General features: G+C 30.8%; 1 protein-coding gene across 1 annotated transcript; it reads right to left on the reverse strand.

The window, feature by feature from the left end:
* Nucleotides 1–1,930: 1,930 nt before the first annotated feature.
* Nucleotides 1,931–14,638, reverse strand: LOC125824229 (uncharacterized). The gene is made up of 3 exons (XM_049503577.1): nt 14,587–14,638; nt 12,727–13,146; nt 1,931–2,388 (listed from the first exon to the last, which is right to left on the reverse strand). Exons 1-3 carry the CDS (start codon nt 14,636–14,638, stop codon nt 1,931–1,933), a joined length of 930 nt encoding a protein of 309 aa, XP_049359534.1.
* Between the last annotated feature and the right edge of the window lie 8,518 nt (nt 14,639–23,156).

The raw sequence follows: 23,156 nt of genomic DNA on the forward strand, positions 1-23,156 counted from the left end.
TGGGTCTGCTACCTAGCAAATATTAATTTTGATGCATCATGTTTAAAATCTTTATTAAACATATACTTAACAGATTGAGCATTAGTGTTTATTAAAATCTTTTGATTATATAAATCATGCTGAAATTTTAACACGCATTTGACGATGGTTAACATTTCATGAGCCACCATAGCATATTTCTTTTGGGCCTCACTCCATTTTTCAGAATGAAATCTGATCAAATATTCATATTTGTCGTTGGGATTAATTTTATTTTAATATCCCACCATAACCAATATTAGACGCATCTGTCTCAATAATTTTTTGCCAAGCAAGGTTAGCAAGATTTAAGTAGGTAAAGATTGAATAAGAAGTTTAATATCTTTTACAAAAGTGGTATGCCTATCAGTCACGGTGATTTATGATTCTTTTTCAGCCTGTCGTATAAAGGGGCCAAATCATGAGATAATTTTTTATAAAAAGGGGATATGTAATTTAAACTCCCTAAAAATCTTTGTAATTGAGTCCTATTAGTGATAACATTAGGAAATTTTGATGCAAAGTCTATTGATCTTTGAATCGAGGTAACTTTCCCTTGACAAATATGATATCCTAGAAATCGAAGATCAATTTGGAACAAACTCATTTTTGGTTTAGAAATGACCAAACCATTTTGTGTAACAATTTTTTTACAGATATCAAAATGTTTAATATGCACTTCAAACGTTTTTGAGAATACCAAAATCTTATCAATATAAACAATGATAAAATCCAAATATGGGTTGAAAATATCAATCATGATTTTCTGAAATTCAGATGGAGCATTTTTCAAATCAAATGACATAACATTTCATTCATATTGTCCAAATAGGACATTAAAAGTTGTTCTATAAGCATGCTCTTTAAATATTTGGATCTGCCAATATCTTGATTTTAAATCAAATTTTAAAAATATATTGGCATCATATAATCTTGACAATAAATCTCTTTTGTTTGGAATAGGATACCTAATCCATTTTAAATATTTATTTAAAGGTTTATAATTGAAAGCTAATCTAGGGACACCTCGTTCCCTTTCAGCAGCATTGTTAACATAAAATGCAGTACAAGATAAGGTGATTTTGAAAGTTTTATAAAACCCTTTGTAACAAATTATCAATTTCCTTTTAGCAGAATTCTACCAATTCGGTGTTCATCTGACAAGGGCAAGAATTAGTAGAAATATCATTCTCAGAGAAATCATCTTTATATGGAAGAGTAACAATATACTTTTTTCGATTCCAAAAAAGTTCTAGTATGATCGGCACAGATATCAACTGCAATTTGTTCAGAAATTAATTTCATTTTTTCCTGTACTTTGGTGGATTTCAAAGTATCAAATGTATTTATGCTAAACAATTCTAGTTGCAAAGAGTCAACATGCCTTTGTTTCATATTAATCAAAGCATTAATATCACGAGAAATAGGGTCAGTGATAAAAGTATAACTAATATCTTTGTCTTCATAAGTAGCAGAAAAACCTTTAGCATTTATGCTAGTAAAAGGATAAATAGCATTTATAAAATGGGTTCCAAGTATAATTGGAGGGTATAACTGATTTTTAACCAAGAAAAAGAAATACGGAATGCAAATTTTATTTTGGCACATGCGAGTATTAGGTAATTTTTACTTTATATCTAAAGCATGTCGAGAAGCAGATTTAACCATATGAATTATTTTTTCAAAATATTTAGTAGGTACAAGACCTTCTTGAATACAACTAACATCGGCTCCACTATCAATCATGGCAATATCAGTTATTGAAAAACTATTATCAATCAATATGTTGCATTTAACATACCATTTATGAGCAGTAAAAATTTGCATATTTCCTAAAAACATACCTTGTCTAGGATCAACATTAAAAGGTTTTGCAAGAGTATTTTCTTCAACAATGTTTTTACCTTTGTTATTAACAGTTTCTATGAGTAAGTTTATGATCACAAATCATTTGATCTCGTTTAAGAGATTTAATCTCATTTTTCAAATCATCAAAGGAAGAATCTCTTGTAGGAGTAGTTTGTTTATTAAGTCTGTTATTAATTTCAGACAATGAATAAGGTGCAGCATATTCAGATTCAACATCATTCTTTTGTTTTTCTGAATTTTTTGAAGAACTTGAACTAGCATTATTTGAAGCCAAATGAATAATTTTTTCTCGAAGATCATTATCAGTGACCTCCTTTAAAAGCTCTATCACATTATCAGAAGTGATAGTATTTATATTTAAATCTTGAAATTGAGATTGTAGTTTATAAAATTCATCATTTTCACAAGAACAAATATCACCCTGACAAGAATTGCAAATATTCATTTTATCATGCTGATTACTATCAGATATATAGAGTAAATCAACTTCTTCTTCAGAATCTGAATCAGAATCATAAAAGACTCAGAACCAGAAGTGCAAAAGAAACTATAAACCTTATCATGAACTTCTTCATCAAGTTCTACGGATTTTAACTTTTCAAGCTTACAATTCGGTGCTATATGACCGAAATTCACACATCTATAGCACTTGATTTTAGCGAGATCTCGCTTGGACCTATTCTTGGTAAATCTATTAAACTTACGAAAGGCTTTTCAAGCATTGCGTTCTTCCTTAGATCTATATCTAGACCTCTTTTTCTTGTAAGGTTTATCAGGATTGGAGTATCTAGAATCTCTATGTTTCTTCTTCTTGCTATTAGCAGAAGTATCAGGTAAACCGTACTGGGTACAAAAGTCTCCTAGCTGAGATCTTTCTTTAAGCTTATCCATCTTAATTTGTCTAGATAACTTCAATTCATTGCACAAATTTATACCTTCTTGAGTGCAAACTCCTATCAGCTTACCATAAGTATAATCCTTCTAAGGAAATTCACCATGATCATTCCTCAGAGTTTTTCTAACTATTTCTGCAAACAAAGGGGGAAGGTCATCTATCAACTTAGCTTTCTAATGCTCATAATAATTTTTAGGCAATTCCATCACCCTACTCATATAAGTATCTTTATACCATCTAAATTCTCCTAAGGTTCTACAACGTAGACCATTTAACAGGGTACCAACAGTCTCATACTGATTGGTAAATCTACCATTAAAATGTTCTAAAATGATTAAGACTAAAGTATAAACAGCGTCTTCTCTATTTTTCACTAGAGCATGCCCAAGTTATCAACATCTTCGTTATCAGCAATAGCATTTATCACCGCTGCTTTTTATTCAATACTCATATAATTATCCTACTAACCTCTTAGTTGTCCAATAAAACCTGTAATAATCGTTTGGCAAATATTTCTATCTATATTTTTAACACTTTTACATATAGTTACATGCATAAGCATTCTATGAACAAGAATAGTTAAATGTCTATCAGTCAAACCATCAAGATTCCATTCATATATTTCAGACCCATTATAAGAGGTATTAGCCTGATTCCAGTATCGTTCCTCTATTAACACATCTTGAGGAGTTGGTCTGGAATAATAATAGGTATGCATGCTAGGTTTATGGGCATACTCGTATTACTATTCATTTTAGGATAACCATGAAGTTTATTAAATTCTAAGGAAACATGATTTTTAAAATCAAAAGTTTTTTCTATTTCATCTGCAAAATTGTTTGACAAATCAATAGACTTTGCACCAAATTCAGACAACTTTTTATCAAGAAGTTCTTCTAAATCATATAACGATTTAAATTTAAAATCCCGAATCTCATAGGGCCTTTGCACATAAGTAGAAATAATTTGAGCTTCTGAATTACCTTCAGAAGTAGAAGCCATATTAGAAGTCTTAAAATAATTTTTTATTTGAATTATCAAAGCAGTTAATTTAACCAATTTTTTATCAAGAGAAGTAATATGTTCACCCAAAACTTTAACATAAAGTCCCAAATAATTATTTTGGGAAATTAAATTATTTATTTCATTGATGCTGACTGCCATAACATCTTCTTCAACAAATTTTTGTAAGGCAGTAAAGGTGATGTTTGTATTATTTGGTAAAATAAAAGATGACTGAGGAGGATAAACAACCTTAATAATATTACTAGATCCATCTTTATAAGATTGTTCAAGAATGTTGATGAATAAAGGTAAATAAGTGGTTATAAACCAGGGTACAAAATACATAATTTGTTTATGTAGAGCACAAGTTTCATAAGATTCTTGAGAAATATTATTCAAATCATTAGCACTATAAGTGTCAAAAAAATATGTTTTAAACTGGTTCCATTTTTGAAAATTCATTCTGAATGTACTTTCTTGCCAGTGAACCTGGACTAAAATCTATTTGGTGTACATTCATCATTAAATTTTATTAGGATGAGTCGAACCATACACTGGTTCAATAGGAGAAATATGATGAATAACATGCAATCTTCTTTCAGAAAAAAAATGTCTACTATAAGGAATATCATTAAAATGCATGCAAATCCTACCATCAAGATTTTGTTTAATATGAGAATACTCAGAATTAGTGACAACATTTGTAATTTGACTAGGGGATATAACAGAATCCAAAGTCCAAGTAGTTGGAAAATTAATTTCTTCCTATTTTATAGGTCTTCTAGTAGTGACCTTAGATTTAACAAAATTAGTTTCTACTAAAATAGTCTGATCAGATGTATCATATAACTTACATCTCGGGTTTAACGTAGATAGTAATTTAAAATAAATTATATAAGATAAACAGATTAATTCAGATCCAGGTGCATAATTCCAACCATGTGTTTTAACATTTATAGTTAAAGCATCAAGAATATTAGCAGCAATTAAAGATAAATGCAAATTAGGCTGAGTATTAAAATATATCGGGCCATTGCCACAGTGGACTCAATCAAACCCAATAATGATTTTCTAAGATTTAAATTTCTAGTATCACGAAGAGCAGCTAAAAATGTCTCAGGTAACCCTTTAAGGGTTAACGGTTTAAAAGCAATTTGAACCATGCCAATATGCAAGAAATTATACTGTTTTTTATATAACTCAATATCTCATTTATTTAATAAACGAATAGTCTGTTCAGATGAATTTAACGCCAAAGATTGCTCAGTAGTTTTTATTAACTCTTTATGAGATATTTTATCAAACCAACCATAATCATAAATAGTTTTAATATCAATTTTTGGAATAGTCCATTTGTTTAACAAATCAAAGTTTTGAGGTATATCTACCTCTTCCAATCTAGTACTTTTAGTACTCACTTCTCCTAGATCCATATTCAAAAGAACATATCTATGTCGTATACTTCACATCAATCTCATATTTACCATGAAAGTTCCTAGGCTCAGAGAGGATCTTTGAAGACAGTCAGTAATCTGAGCGGCCATCTTCAATCTAGTTTATCATCCTAACTCAAAGAATAAATCCGAATCAAAATATATACAAATTTTTATATAGTTTGATGATTGTATGGAAGGATCTTATCCTTTACTCGAGCAAGTGGCCTGTCAAGATTTAATATGTATTGTTATTGAACCCATGTGTCTAGCATTTCTAATCGGGTATAGGCGCCCTTTTTTCTCCTCAACTGGCTTAGAACCACGGCTGGCTAGACGAAGTCACAAAGACAAAGCCAATAACAATAGTATTGAATCTGACTGTACCACCATCTCAGAACCAAATCAAGAAATCATAGATAAATTTATTTATATTTTGATAAAGTTTAGATCTTTCATGGTATATATAAAAGCGAAGTTAGTTATTCGACATAGATATGAATCTTTAGCCGGACATAGTCACAGCTCAAATCGAAGAAATACTAAATAACGTAATCAGAAATAATATAATACCTTATAATGATGGTCGACTCCAAGGCCTATGAGAGAAATATACAAATTTTATTTACTTCCGGTCAGTATCTGGTGAACTCAAAATTTACAAATTGAGAGCTTTACAATTGGAGAGAGAACTAGAGAGAAAAGGGTTTCTAAGCTGCTTCCTAATGAAATGAAAAACAACCCTCTTTATAGATAAATAAAAATAATAGAATCTTTGTACAGTATTGTTAGGTCCCATCTGTCCCCTAAACAATGTATCACAGTGTATCCTACTATTGATGATGGCTTTTTACTATAGAGATGTCCTTCCAATTTATCTTTTTCCTTTAATCTTTGGAGAAAATCCTCCGTCTTTCTCAGAGTATCTTCTGACGTAGTTACTTCAACAGGTTGAGCTTTTTGGATATCATCAGTAGCGTCTTCGCTCGTTTCACTTATCATAGAAGTGTCCAATTTTTCATATTGAGTGATGTTTAGAAACAGACTTCCCTTGACTTCTTCTAAATAGTTGTTGATCATAGATTATTTATCTCCATCTTGAACAGAGATTTTCCTGGCAATATGTCTGACTGAGCTATCAGCAATTATTCCTTTTTGGGGAGTAATACCATATTCGTGGATCCTTTTTGCAATAAGATCCAACAGTTCTGGTCATATAAAGTTTTTGTTTTGGGATCCTTTGTCATCAATTTATCCCAAAAATTATTATAAAAGTTCTATATAAGCAAGAAATTTGTTCTTCGGTGAATCCCACTTCCGGGGTCCATATATGAATCCAAGGGACGGAAAATTTAATGAAGAAGTAAATTTGGTCTATTTTCTCCAGATAACAGATATGATCTGTATTGTATAACTCACTAAGGTCTGGTGAAACTTTAACCCATTCTTTATATAATTTGAGAAAGGGATCCAGCAAAAATTTTATAGTTAGGCTATGGTATGACCACCAATTTAAAAACCAATTAGGAATTGGTCCTGCAAATATCTTTGTACATATTTTCATAAACCACGTATGTTTATGTCTTTCTTTATTATAATAGCGAACTTTATCAAGGGTCTGAATATGGTCCTAGTATGTGAAATTCATAGCGATTTTGTTTAGGCTAAGCTGCCTTTCATTCAAGGTGGAGATACCCCAATCTTCAACAAATATAATCTGTTTAATTATCATTTTCGAGAAGTTATAAACATTCTCACTTGTATTGTAGCTTGAAAAGTGTTGAAATTCAACCCTACCAGTGCTTATCAGAATGATTTCGTAATATGATCGAGTTTTTATGACTCACCCAGAAAATATAACCCATTAATTAGGTATTGTTGGAATATCTTCCGGGGTTCTTCTTTTCTCTATATTTCAGAGTTTTTAAAAAGAAATATCATTTTCTTTTTTGATACCTTTTCATAAGACTTGATATCATCATTGTTTTCTTTGGCTATTGATGCAAAAGTATCATTTTGGTTTTGTCACAGATAAGCCTGTAGTTGTGCATATAAAGGGTTGTCTTCTAGAATATCTTCCAGATGTACTAAAGAATGTGTTGAAGATGATGCTTCACTTTGGGAGATTCTTGAGTTTATCAAACTCCTTCTTCCCATTTCTATAACTAGGGTGTTAGATGAGGATCTATATGATGATCCTGGGGATTATCTTCCCCTTCCTCTTGTATTATTTCCCCTACCTCTGCCCTTGGTTACCCAAGGAGTGTCCATCCTACAAACATTACACTTTTCTTTATTCGGATGTATCATAATAATTACTTTAATAATTATCCTCATCGATATTGACAATTTCTTCATAATGATGTATAGAGAAATCTTCTCTAATAATATCATTGATAATTTCACATAAAATTAATTCCTTCAAATCTTTATTAAGAGGAATTATTTTTAAAAAAATAACTAAAGTTTTCTCATCAATGAAGGTTGTATAAAAACTCATTATGAATTTAAATATTTCCTAGATAAAAAATTTGGAAGAGAGTTATCACTTCCCTTTTTATATTGGATCTCAAAATCAAAAGGAGCTAACTGGGCCTGCCACCTAGATAATATTAATTTTGATGCATCATGTTTAAAATTCTTGTTAAACATATACTTAACAGATTGAGCATCAATTTCTATTAAAACTTTTATAAATCATCTAGAAATTTTAAGCCGCATTTAACAATGGTTAACATTTCAAGAGCCACCGTAGCATATTTCTTCTGGGCCTCGCTCCATTTCCCAGAATGAAATCTGATCAAATATTCATTTTTGTTGTTGGGATTAATTTGTTTTAATATCCCACCATAACCAATATTAGACGCATTTGTCTCAATAATTTTTTGTCAAGCAGGGTTTACAAGAGTTAAGCATGGTAAAGATTGAACACGAAGTTTAATATCCTTTACTAGAGTGGTATGATTGTCAGTCCAAGGTGATTTATGATCCTTTTTCAGCCTGTCGTATAAAGTGACCAAATCACGAGATATTTTTTTTATAAAAAGGGGATATGTAATTTAAACTCCCTAAAAATCTTTCCAATTGAGTCATATCAGTGATAACATCAGGAAATTTTGATGCAAAATCGATTGATATTTGAATCGGGGTAGCTTTCCTTTGACAAATATGATGTCCTAGAAATCAAACATCAGTTTAGAACAAACACATTTTTCATTTAGAAATGAACAAACCATTTTGTATAACAATTTTCTTGAACATATCAAGATGCTTAATATGCATTTCAAACGTTTTGAAGAATACCAAAATATCATTGATAGAAACAATTATAAAATCCAAATATGGTTGAAAATATCTTTCATGTTTTTCTGAAATTCAGATGGAGCATTTGTCAAACCGAATGGCATAACATTCCATTCATATTGTCCAAATGGGACATTAAAAGTTGTTCTATAAGCATGCTCTTTAAATATTTGGATCTGCCAATGTCCAGATTTTAAATCAAAATTTTAAATCAAATTTTGAAAATATATTGGCATCATATAATCTAGACAATAAAACTCTTTTGTTTGAAATAGGATACCTAATCCATTTAAAATATTTATTTAAAGGTTTATAATTGATAACCAATCTAGGGACACCTCGTCCCTTTCAGAAGCATTGTTAACATAAAATGCAATACGAGACTAAGGTGATTTTGAAGATTTTATCAAACCTTTTTATAACAAATTATCAATTTGCTTTTTGCAGAATTCTATCAATTCGGGGTTCATCTGACAAGGACGAGATTTAGTAGGAATATCATTCTCAGAGAAATCATTTCATATGGAAGAATAACAATATGCTTTTTTCGATTCCAAAAAGAACTGGGTTGATCGGCACAAATATCAACTGCAATTTGTTCAAATATTAATTTTATTATTTCCTGTACTTTGGTGGATTTCAAAGTATCAAATATATTTATGCTAAACAATTCTAGTTGCAAAGAGTCAACATGTCTTTGTTTCATATTAATCAAAGCATTAATATCACGAGAAATAGTGTTAGTGATAAAAGTATAACTTATATCTCTGTCTTCATAAGTAGCAGTAAAACCTTTAGCATTTATGCTAGTGAAAAGATAAATAGCATTTATAAAAGGGGTTCCAAGTATAATTGGAGGGTAAAACTGATTTTTAACCAAGAAAAGGAAATGCGGAACGGAAACTTTATTTTGGCACATGCGATTATTAGGCAATTTATACTTTATATCTAAAGCATGTCCAGAAGCAGATTTAACCATATGAGTTATTTTTTTCAAAATATTTAGTAAGTACAAGACATTCTTGAATACAACTACCATCGGATTCACTATCAATCATGGGGAAATATCAGTTATTGAAAAAATATTATCAATCAATATGGTACATTTAACATACCATTTATGAGCAGTAACAATTTGGATCATTCCGAAAAACATACCTTGTCTAGGATCAAGATTAAAAGGGTTTGCAAGAGTATTTTCTTCAACAATGTTTTTACCTTTGTTATTAACTGTTTCTATCTGAGTAAGTCTATGATCACAAATCATTTGATTTTGTTTAGGATATTTAATCTCATTTTTCAAATTTTCAATTTCATTTTTCAAATCATCAAAAGAAGAATCTCTTGTAGGAGTAGTTTGTTTATTAAGTCTGTTATTAATTTCAGATAATGAATAAGGTACAGCATATTCAAATTCAAAATCATTGTTTTATTTTTAATAGAATTTTTTGAAGAACTTGAACTAGTATTATTTGCAGCCAAATGAATAATTTTTTCTCGAAGATCATTCTTAGTGACCTCCTACAATAGTTCTATCACATTATCAAAAATAATAGTATTTATATTCAAATCTTGAAATTGAGATTGCAATTTATAAAATTCATCATTTTCACAAGAGTAAATATCACCATAACAAGAATTGCAAACATTGATTTTATCATGCTGATTACTATTAGATATATCAAGAAAATCAACTTTTTCTTCAGAACCTGAATCAGAATCATAATCAGACTAAGAACTTGAAGTGTATAAGAACTATAAACCTTATCATGAACTTCATCATCAAGTTCTAGGGATTTCAACTTTTCAAGCTTACAATTCGGTGCTATTTGACTGAAAATTCCACATCTTTAGCACTTGATTTTAGCGAGATCTCGCTTGGACCTATTCTTGGTAAATCTATTAAACTTACGAAAGGCTTTTCAAGCGTTGCGTTCTTCCTTAGATCTATATCTAGACCTCTTTTTCTTGTAAGGTTTATCAGGATTGGAGTATCTAGAATCTCTATGTTTCTTCTTCTTGCTATTAGCAGAAGTATCAGGTAAACCGTACTGGGTACAAAAGTCTCCTAGCTGAGATCTTTCTTTAAGCTTATCCATCTTAATTTGTCTAGATAACTTCAATTCATTGCACAAATTTATACCTTCTTGAGTGCATACTCCTATCAGCTTACCATAAATATAATCCTTCTAAGGAAATTCACCATGATCATTCCTCAGAGTTTTTCTAACTATTTCGGCAAACAAAGGGGGAAGGCCATCTATAAACTTAGCTTTCCAATGTTCATAACTATTTTCGGGCAATTCCATCACCCTACTCATATAAGTATCTTTATACCATCTAAATTCTCCTAAAGTTCTACAGCGTAGACCATTTAACAGGGTACCAACAGTCTCATACTGATTGGTAAATCTACCATTAAAATGTTCTAAAATGATTAAGACTAAAGTATAAACAGCGTCTTCTCTATATTTCATTAGAGCATGCCCAAGTTATCAACACCTTCGTTATCAGCAATAGCATTTATCACCGCTGCTTTTTGCTCAATACTCATATAATTATCCTACTAACCTCTTAGTTGTCCAATAAAACCTGTAATAATCATTTGGCAAATATTTCTATCTATATTTTTAACACTTTTACATATAGTTACATGCATAAGCATTCTATGAACAAGAATAGTCAACAGTTTATTAGTTAAATCATCAAGATTCCATTCATAAATTTCAGACCCACTATAAGAAGTATTAGTCTGATTCCAGTCTCATTCCTCTATTAACACATCTTGAGGAGTTGGTTTGGAATAATAGTAGGTATGTATGCTAGGTTTATCAGAATACTTAGTATTACTATTCTTTTTGGGATAACCATGAAGTTTATAAAATACTAAAGAAACATGAATATTTTTAGAATCAAAATAAATTTCCATTTCATCAGCAAAATTGTTTTACAAATCAATAGACTTTGCACCAAATTCAGACAACTTTTTATCAAGAAGTTCTTCTAAATCATATAACGATTTAAATTAAAAATCCCGAATCTTAGGGGGCCTTTGCACATGAGTACAAATAATCTGAGCTTCTGAATTACCTTAAGAAGTAGAAGACGTATCAGAAGTCTTTAAATTATTTTTTAATTGAATTATCAAAGAAGTTAATTCATCCAATTTTTTATCAAGAGAACTAATATGCTCACCCAAAAATTTAACATAAAGTCCCAAATAATTATTTTGATAAATTAAATTTTTATTTCATTGATGCTGATTGCCGCAACATCTTCTTCAACAAATTTTTGAAAGGCCGTAAAGGTGATACCTGTATTATTTGGTAAAATAAAGGATAACCAAAGTGGATAAACAACCTTAATAATATTACCAGATCCATCTTTATAAGATCGTTCAAGAATGTTGATGAATAAAGGTAAATAAGTGGTTATAAAGCAAGGTATCAAATACATAATTTAATTATGTAGAGCACAAATTTCATAAAATTCTTGAGAAATATTATTCAAATCATTAGCACTATAAGTGTAAAAAAACCATGTTTTAAACTGGTTCCATTTATAATTTGAAAATTCATTCTGAATGTACTTTCTTGCCAGTGAACCTGGACTAAAATCTATTTGGTATACATTCATCATTAAGTTTTATTAGGATCAAAATCCATTTCGGATACAGAAGGAATATCCTTATTAGAAATATTAGAAGAATTATCATTAGCTTGAACAATATTCAAACGAGGATCAATTTTTATTTTATTAACAAGTTTATTTTAATCAGCAGATATAATATAAGGTATGGTATGTAAAGAAGCATCACGATTATGAGCCGGACCATACACTAGTTCAATGGGGAAATATGATGAATAGCAGGCAATTTTCTATTAGAAAATGAATGTCTACTATAAGGAATATCATTAAACTGCATGCAAATCCTACCATCAAGGTTTTGTGTAATATGAGAATACTCAGAATTAGTGACAACATTTGTAATTTGACTAGGGAATATAACAGAATCCAAAGTCCAAGTAGTTGGAAAATTAATTTCTTCCCATACAGTTTAATGATAGTCCTTATAAGAGACATTCTTTTTCTCATAGAAGATTGCCTGATATTCATCATATTTCCCCTATTGAACAAATGTATAATCCGGCTCGTAATCGTGCTGCTTCTTTACATACCATACCTGCTATTATATATGCTTACCATAAGTATAATCCTTATAAGGAATTTCACCACGATCATTCCTCAGAGTTTTTCTAACTCTTTCGGCAAACAAAGGGGGAAGGCCATCTATAAACTTAGCTTTCCAATGCTCATAATTGTTTACGGAAAATTCCATCACCCTACTCATATAAGTATCTTTATACGATCTAAATTCTCCTAAGGTTCTACAGCGTAGACCATTTAACAGGGTACGAACAGTCTCATACTGATTAGTAAGTCTACCATTAAAATGTTCTAAAATGGTTAAGACTAAAGTATAAACAGCTTCTTCTCTATTTTTTAGTAGAGACATGCCCAAGTTATCAACACCTTTATTATCAGCAATAGCATTTATCACCGCTGGTTGTTTCTCAATACTCATATAATTATCCCACCAACCTCTGAGTTGGCCAGTAAAACCTGCAATAATCATACCAAGTTACAAGATCTCTGAAGACTGTCTGTAATCCGAGCGGTCATTTTCAATATAGTTTTGCATCCGAACTCGAGAAAAAAATTTGAATCGAAATTATATACAAATTTTAATATAGTTTGATGAATGTATGGAAGGATCTATCATTTTACCCGAGCAAGGGGTCTGTTAAGATTTTATACATATTTTTACTGATCCTATATGTCTAGCAGTACTAAGCGAGTATAGAAACCCTTTTCAACTCCTTAATGGGCTTAGAACCACGGTTGGCTAGACGAAGTCACAAAGACAAAGCCAATAAAAATAGTATCGAATCTGACTGTACCACCATCTCAGAACCAAGTCAAGAAATCATATATAAATTTATTTATATGTTGATAAAGTCTAGATATTTCAAGAAATATATAAAAGAGATGTTAGTTATCTGAAATAGATATGAATCTTTAGCCGGACATAGTACCAGCTCAAATATCAACTGCAATTTGTTCAGAAATTAATTTTAGTTTTTCCTGTACTTTGGTGAATTTCAAAGTATCAAATATATTTATGATAAATTATTCTAGTTGCAAAGAGTCAACATGCCTTTGTTTCATATTAATCAAAGCATTAATATCACGAGAAATAGGGTCAGTGATAAAAGTATAACTTATATCTCTGTTCATAAGTAGCAGTAAAACATTTAGCATTTATGCTAGTAAAAGGATAAATAGCATTTATAAAAGGGGTTCCAAGTATAATTGGAGGGTATAACTGATTTTTAACCAAGAAAAAGAAATGCAGAATGGAAACTTTATTTTGGCAAATGTGAGTATTAGGCAATCTATACTTTATATCTAAAGCATGTCCAAAAGCAGATTTAACCATATGAGTTGTTTTTTCAAAATATTTAGTAGGTACAAGACATTCTTGAATACAACTAACATCAGCTCCACTATCAATCATGGCAATATCAGTTATTCAAAAACTATTATCAATATGGTGCATTTAACATACCATTTATGAGTAGTAACAATTTGCATCATTTCTAAAAATATACTTGTTAACTTCACTTTTATATCTACCATGAAAGATCTAGACTTTATCAAAATATAAATAAATTTATACATGGTTTCTTGATTTGGTTCTGAGATGGTGATACAGTTAGATTTGATACTATTGTTATTGGTTTTGTCTTTGTGACTTCGTCTAGCCAGCCGTTGTTTTAAGCCCGTTGAGGAGAAAAAAGGGCGCCCATACCCGATTAGAACTACTAGACACATGGGCTCAATAACAATATGTATTAAATCTTGACAGGCCCCTTGCTCGGGTAAAGGATAAGATCCTTTCATACAATCATCAAACTATATAAAAATTTATATATATTTTGATACGGATTTATTCTTTGAGTTCGGATGCTAAACTAGATTGAAGATGACCGCTCAAATTACCGACAGTCTTCAGAGATCCTGTATCTTGATCTACAGTATTGTTAGGTCCCATCTTTCCCCTAAACATTGCATCTACTATTGATCAACAGTGAATCTACTGTTGATGATGGCTTTTTACTATAGAGATGTCCTTAGAGTTTGTCTTTTTCCTTTAATTTTTGGAGGAAATCCTCCTCCTTTTTCAGAGTATCTTCTGACATAGTTGCTTCAACAGGTTGAGCGTCTTGGATATCATCTGTAGTGTCTTTGCTTGTTTCACTTCTCATACAAGTGTCCAATTTCTCGTATTGAGTGATGTTGAGAAGCAGACTTCTCTTGACTTTTTCTCTCTCTACAATTATAAAGCTCTCAATTTGTAAAGTTTGAGTTCACCAGATACTGACCAAAAGTAAATAAAACTTGTATAGTTTTCTGATAGGCCTTGGAGTCGGCCATCGCTATAAGGTATTATATCATTTTTTATTACATCTTTTAGTATTTCTTCTATCTGAGTCGTGACTATATCTGGCTAAAGATTCATATCTATATCGGATAACTAACTTCGCTTTTATATCTACCATGAAAGATCTAGACTTTATCAAAATATAAATAAATTTATATATGGTTTCTTGATTTGGTTCTGAGATAGTGGTACAGTCAGATTCGATACTATTGTTATTGGCTTTGTCTTTGTGACCTCGTCTAGCCAGCCGTGGTTCTAAGCCCGTTGAGGAGCAAAAAAAGGGCGCGTATACTCAGTTAGAACTACTAGACACATGGGCTCAATAACAATATGTATTAAATCTTGACAGGCGTCTTACTCGGGTAAAGGATAAGATCCTTCCATATAATCATTAAACTATATAAAAAATTGTATATATTTCGATTCGGATTTATTCTTTGAGTTCGGATGCTAAACTAGATTGAAGATGACCGCTCGAATTACTGACAGTCTTCAGAGATCCTGTATGAGCCTAGGAACTTTTATGGTAAATATGGGATTGATGTGAAGTATACGACATAGATATGTACTTTTGAATATGGATCTAAGAGAAGTGAGTACTAAAAGTACTAGATTGGAAGAGGTAGATATACCACAAAACCTTGATTTGTTAAACAAATGGACTATTCCAAAAATTGATATTAAAACTATTTATGATTATGGTTGGTTTGATAAAATATCTCATAAACAATTGATAAAAACTACTGAGCAATCTTTGGCGTTAAATTCGTCTAAACAGACTATTCGTTTATTAAATAAATGAGATATTGAGTTGTATAAAAAACAGTTTAATTTCTTGCATATTGGCGTGGTTGAAATTGCTTTTAAACCGTTAACTCTTAAAGGGTTTCCTGAGACATTTTTAGCTGCTCTTCATGATGCGAGAAATTTAAATTTTAGACAATCTTGGATGGGTTCGATTGAGTCCAATGTGGCTTATGGCCCGGTATATTTTAATACTCAGCCTAATTTGCAATTATCTTTAACTATAAATGTTAAACGCATGGTTATAATTATGCACCTGGATCTGAATTAATTTGTTTATCTTATAGAATTTATTTTAAATTACTATCTATGTGAAACTCGAGATGTAAGTAATATGATACATCTGATCAGACTATTTTAGTAAAAACTAATTTTGTTAAATCTAAGGTCACTACTAGAAGACCTATAAAATGGAAAGATATTAATTTTCCAACAACTTGGACTTTGGATTATGTTATATCCCCTAGTCAAATTACAAATGTTGTCACTAATTCTGAGTATTCTCATATTACACAAAATCCTGATGGTAGGATTTGCATGTAGTTTAATGATATTCCTTATACAAGACATTCTTTTTCTGATAGAAGATTGCTTGTTATTCATCATATTTCCCCTATTAAACCACTGTATGGTTCGGCTCGTAATCGTGCTGCTTATTTACATACCATACCTTCTATTATATCTGCTGATCAAAATAAACTTGTTAATAAAATAAAAATTGATCCTCATTTGAATATTGTTCAAGCTAATGATAATTCTTCTGATATTTCTAATAAGGATATTTCTTTTGTATCCGAAATGGATTTTGATCCTAATAATACATAATGATGAATGTACACCAAATAGATTTTAGTCCAGGTTCACTGGCAAGAAAGTACATTCAGAATGAATTTTCAAGTGATAAGTGGAACCACTTTAAATCATGATTTTTTTACACTTGTAGTGCTAATGACTTGAATAATATTTCTCAAGAATTTTATGAAACTGTGCTCTACATAATCAAATTATGTATTTTGTACCCTGGTTTATAACCACGTATTTACCTTTATTCATCAACATTCTTGAACGATCTTATAAAGATAGATCTGGTAATATTATTAAGGTTGTTTATCCACCTCTGTCATCTTTTATTTTACCAAATAATACAAGTATCACTTTTATTGCCTTTCAAAAATTTGTTGAAGAAGATGTTGCGGCAGTCAGCATCAATGAAATAAATAATTTAATTTCCCAAAATAATTATTTGAGACTTTACGTTAAAGTTTTGGGTGAACATATTAGTTCTCTTGATAAAAAATTGGATGAATTAACTACTTTGATAATTCAAATAAAAAATGATTTAAAGACTTCTGATACGGCTTCTACTTATAAAGGTAATTCAGAAGCTTAGATTATTTCTACTCATGTGCAAAGACCCCCTAAGATTCGGAATTTTAAATTTAAATCGTTATGTGATTTAGAAGAACTTCTTGATAAAAGTTTTCTGAATTTGGTGCAAAGCTTATTGATTTGTCAAACAATTTTGCTAATGAAATTGGAAACTTTTGATTTTAAAAATCATGTTTCTTTAGAATTTAATAAACTTCATAGTTATCCCAAAAAGAATAGTAATACTAAGTATGCCCATAAACCTAACATGCATATCTATTATTATTCCAGACCAACTCATCAAGATGTGTTAATAGAGGAACGAGACTGATACACTAATACCTCTTATAGTAGGTCTGAAATTTATGAATGGAATCTTGATCGTTTGACTGATAGATCATTGACTATTATTGTTGATAGAATGCTTATGTATGCAACTATCTGTAAAAGTGTTAAAAATATAGATAGAAATATTGGCAAAATGATTATTGCAGGTTTTACTTGCCAACTCAGAGGTTGGTGGGATAATTATATGAGTATTGAGCAAAAACCAGTGATGATAAATGCTATTGCTGATAACAAAGGTGTTGATAGCTTGGGCATGGCTCTAGTGAAAAATAGAGAAGACGTTGTTTATACTTTAGTCTTAACCATTTTAAAACATTTTAACCATTTTAAAACATTTTAATGGTAGATTTACCAATCAGTATGAGACTGTTCGTACCCTATTAAATGGTCTACGCTATAGAACCTTAGGAGGGTGTTAGAAGAGGATCCATATGATCTTGGGGATGATCTTCCCCTTCCTTCTGTATTATTTCCCCTACCTCTGCCCTTGGTTACCCAAAGAGGTTCCATCCTGCAAACATACACTTTGCTTTATTCGGATATATCATAATAATCACTGTAACAATTATCCTGATTGATATCGACAATTTCTTCATAATCATGTATCGAGAAATCTTCTCTAATAATATCGTTGATAATTTCTCATAAAATTAATCCCTTCAAATCTTTATTAAGAGGAATTATTTTTAAAATAGTAAATAAAGTTTTCTCATCAATGAAGGTTGTATAAAAACTCATTATGAATTTAAATATTCCCTAGATAGAAAATTCGGAAGAGAGTTATCACTTTCCTTTTTATATTGGATCTCAAAATTAAAAGGAGCTAACTAGCTCTGCCACCTAGCAAATAGTAATTTTGATGCATCATGTTTAAAATCCTTGTTAAAAATATACTTAACAAATTGAGCATCAGTTTTTATTAAAAACTTTTGATAATATAAATCATCCTGAAATTTTAACACGCATTTAACGATAGTTAACATTTCATGAGCCACCGTAGCATATTTCTTCTGGGCCTCGCTCCATTTCCCAGAATAAAATCAGATCAAATATTCATTTTTGTCATTGGGATTAATTTGTTTTAATATCCCACCATAACCAATATTAGACGCATCTGTCTTAATAATTTTTTGTCAAGCAGGGTTAGCAAGAGTTAAGCATGGTAAAGATTGAATACAAAGTTTGATATCCTTTACCAGTATGGTATGACTATCAGTCCAAGGTGATTTATGATCCTTTTTCGGCCTGTCGTATAAAGGGGCCAAATCACGAGATATTTTTTTTATGAAAAGGGGATATGTAATTTAAACTTCCTAAAATCTTTGCAATTGAGTCCTATCAATGATAACCTCATGAAATTTTGATGCAAAGTTGATTGATCTTTGGCTATGTCTGGCTAAAGATTCATATCTATGTCGGATAACTAACTTCGCTTTTATATCTAACATGAAAGATCTAGACTTTATCAAAATCTAAATAAATTTATATATAGTTTCTTGATTTAGTTCTAAGATGGTGGCACAGTCAGATTCGATACTATTGTTATTGGCTTTGTCTTTGTGACTTCTTCTAGCCAGTCGTGGTTCTAAGCCCGTTGAGGAGAAAAAAAGGGTGCCTATTCCCGGTTAGAACTGCTAGACACATGGGCTCAATAGCAATTTGCATTAAATCTTGACAGGCCCCTTGCTCGGGTAAAGGATAAGATCCTTCCATACAATCATCAAACTATATAAAAATTTGTATATATTTTTATTCGGATTTCTTCTTTGAGTTCGGATACTAAACTAGATAGAAGATAACCGCTCAGATTACCGACAGTCTTCAGAGATCCTATATCTTGTAATATAAATAAATTTATATATGATTTCTTGCTTTGGTTCTGAGATGGTGGTATAGTCAGATTCGATACTATTGTTATTGACGTTGTCTTTGTGACTTCGTCTAGATAGTTGTTGATCATTGCTTGTTTATCTCCATCTTGAACGGAGATTTTTCTGGCAATATTCCTGACTGAGATATTAGTAATTACTCATTTTTGGGGAGTAATACTATATTCGTGGATCCTTTTTGCAATAAGATCTAACAGTTCTGGCCCATATAAAGTTTTGGTTTTGGGATCCTTTGTCATCAATTTATCCCAAAAATTATAATAAGAGTTCTATATAAGCAAGAAATTTGTTCTTCGGTGAATCCCACTTCCGGGGTCCATTTATGAATCCAAGGGACGAAAAATTCAATGAAGAAGTAAATTTGATCTATTTTCTCCAGATAACAGGTATGATCTGTATTGTATAACTCATTAAGGTCTGGTGAAACTTTAACCCATTCTTTATATAATTTGAGAAAAGCATCTCGCAAATTTTTTATAGTTGGGCCGTGGTATGACCCACCAATTTAAAAAATAATTACGAATTGGTCCTGCAAATATCTTTGCACATATTTTCATAAACCACGTATGTTTATGTCTTTCGTTATTATAATAGAGGACTTTATAAAAGGCTTGAATACAGACCCAGTATGTGAAACTCATAGCGATTTTGTTTAGGCTGATCTGCCTTTCTTTCATGGTGAAGATACCCCAATCTTCAACAAATATAATCTGTTTAATTATCATGTTCGAGAAGTTATAAACATTTTCACTTGTATTGTAGCCTGAAAAGTGTTGAAATTCAACACTACCAGTGTTTATCAGAATGGTTTCGTAATATGATCGAGTTTTGTATGACTCACCCAGGAAATATAACCATTTATTAGGTATCGCTGGAATATCTTCCAGGGTTCTTCTTTTCTCTGTATTTCAAAGTTTTCTTAAAGAAATATTATTTTCTTTTTTGATACCTTTTCATAATACTTGATATCATCATTGTCTTCTTTGGCTATTGATGCAAAAGTATCATTTTGCTTTTGTGACAAATAAGCCTGTAACTATGCATATAACGGGCTATCTTCTGGAATATCTTCCAGATGTACTAAAGAATGTGCTGAAGATGATGCTTCACTTTGGGAGATTCTTGAGTTTATCAAACTCCTTCTTCCCATTTGTATAACTAGGGTGTTATAAGAGGATCCATATGATGATCCTGGGGATGATCTTACCCTTCCTCTTGTTTTATTTTCCCTACCTCTTCCCTTGGTTACCCAAGGAGGGTCCATCCTGCAAACATAAAGCTTTGCTTTATTCGGATGTATTATAATAATCAATGTAATAATTAACCTCATCGATATCGACAATTTCTTCATAATAATGTATAGAGAAATCTTCTCTAATAATATCGTTATTAATTTCACATAATATTAATTCCTGCATATCTTTATTAAGAGGAATTATTTTTAAAATAGTAACTACAGTTTTCTCATCAATGAAGGTGGTATAAAAACTCATTATGAATTTAAATATTCCCTCAATAGAAAATTCAGAAGAGAGTTATCACTTCCCTTTTTATATTGGATCTCAAAATCAAAAAGAGCTAACTGGGCCTGCCACCTAGAAAATATTAGTTTTGATGCATCATGTTTAAAATCCTTGTTAAACATATACTTAACAGATTGAGCATCAATTTTTATTAAAAACTTTTGATTATATAAATCATCCTGAAATTTTAACATGCATATAACGATGGTTAACATTTCATTAGCCACCGTAGCATATTTCTTCTAGGCCTCGCTCCATTTTCCATAATGAAATCTGATCAAATATTCATTTTTTGTCGTTGGGATTAATTTGTTTTAAAATCCCACCATAACCAATATTAGACGCATATGTCTCAATAATTTTTTGTCAAGCAGGGTTAGCAAAAGTTAAGCATGGTAAAGATTGAACACGAAGTTTAATATCCTTTACCAGAGTGGTATGACTATCAGTCCAAGGTGATTTATGATTCTTTTTCAGCCTGTCGTATAAAGGTGACAAATCACGAGATTAATTTTTATAAAAAGGGGATATGTTATTTAAACTCCCTAAAAATGTTTGCAATTGAGTCCTATCAGTGATAACATCGGGAAATTTTGATGCAAAGTCGATTTATCTTTAAATCGGGGTAACTTTCCCTTGACAAATATGATGTCCTAGAAATCGAACATCAGTTTGGAACAAACTCATTTTTGGTTTAGAAATGACCAAACCATTTTGTATAACAATTTTCTTGAAGATATCAAGATGCTTAATATGCATTTCAAACGTTTTTTAGAATACCAAAATATCATCAATATAAACAATGATAAAATCCAAATATGGGTTGAAAATATCATTCATGATTTTATGAAACTCAGATGGAGTATTTTTCAAACCAAATGGCATAACATTCCACTCATATTGTCCAAATGGGACATTAAAAGTTGTTCTATAAGCATGCTCCTTAAATATTTGGATCTGCTAATATTCAGATTTTAAATCAAATTTTGAAAATATATTGACATCAGATAATCTTCACAATAAATCTCTTTTGTTTGGAATAGGATACCTAATCCATTTTAAATATTTATTTAAAGGTTTATAATTGATAACCAATCTAGGGACACCTCGTTCCCTTTCAGCAACATTGTTAACATAAAATGCAGTACAAGACCATGGTGATTTTGAAGGTTTTATCAAACCATTTTGTAACAAATTATCAATTTCCTTTTTGTAGAATTCTATCAATTCGGTGTTCATCTAACAAGGACGAGATTTGGTAGATATATCATTCTCAGAGAAATCATCTTAAACTAACAAAAATAAATTATAAATAAGAAATATTTGCTTTTTTATTAAAGTAAAAATAAAACATATATTTTTGTTATTTTTTTAAAAATAAAATAAATAAACTTACTAAAATAAGACAAAATTAAATTATCTAATTTAAACATAAAAGAAATATTTAAGGAATAAAAAATAGTGTACGACTTTATATTCGGTCAAAAATTATGTGTCTACAGTTTGCCCCTCTTTGACTGGAAACACGAAGTGTTTTTCAAACAAAGAAATAGACAAAGCGACAAGTTTTGACCGGACTCTTATTTAAAAGAAAAATATACGACCGAGTCCTTGTCTTAGACAGCCTACATATCCCGGGTTGGAAGGGAATCAGGTCACGTGTAGTTGATGGAGATGGGTGATGAGTTCGAAGTTAAGTGAGGTTCCATCGCGACTCTTATCCTTAATTACATAAAAAACGAAAACTAATTGTCAAAAGAAAAATAAAAGTACAAATTCCTATCTATGCAAATTTTCTTGAGTCTTCACTTGAGTCACCTTGATTTTTGGGTGAATATCTTTATCTTGAATGAAATTCGATGCTTAACTTGTCACTTGGAGTGAGCTTTTGGCACTCCTCAAAATTACAATTTGAAAATGATCTTGAATGACTGCATGATTTCTTGATCAGTGGCTGAATAGAAATAGATGTCAAGAAGTCAGCCTGCTACATGCATTGAAGAAGCTGATTCTAGCTATCATGGGGATTGATCATTCTGAAAAGATTTGAAACTTTGTTCTTGAATTCCAAATCCATGTTTGGCCTGAAGAAACCTGAAAATCACCACAAATAAAAGAAATAAACAAAAAATTTGCCCCAGTTTTTACTGCAAAAATTTTGTGAGCTATTAGCAGATGTAATTTTCAAAAATAAAC

This window comes from Solanum verrucosum, unplaced genomic scaffold (genome assembly GCF_900185275.1).
Source record: "Solanum verrucosum unplaced genomic scaffold, falcon-dt-bn FXZP01000017.1, whole genome shotgun sequence".
Classification (NCBI taxonomy): Eukaryota; Viridiplantae; Streptophyta; class Magnoliopsida; order Solanales; family Solanaceae; genus Solanum; species Solanum verrucosum.

Coding starts and splice junctions, on each gene's coding strand:
- LOC125824229 (XM_049503577.1), bottom strand. CDS start 14,638: ATGGGACCTAACAATACTGTAGATCAAGATACAGGATCTCTGAAGACT. Junction 13,147..14,586: donor AGGATCTCTGAAGACTGTCG/GTAATTTGAGCG, acceptor TGATTATTGCAG/GTTTTACTGGCCAACTCAGA. Junction 2,389..12,726: donor TTATAAGGATTATACTTATG/GTAAGCATATAT, acceptor ATTCTGATTCAG/ATTCTGAAGAAGAAGTTGAT.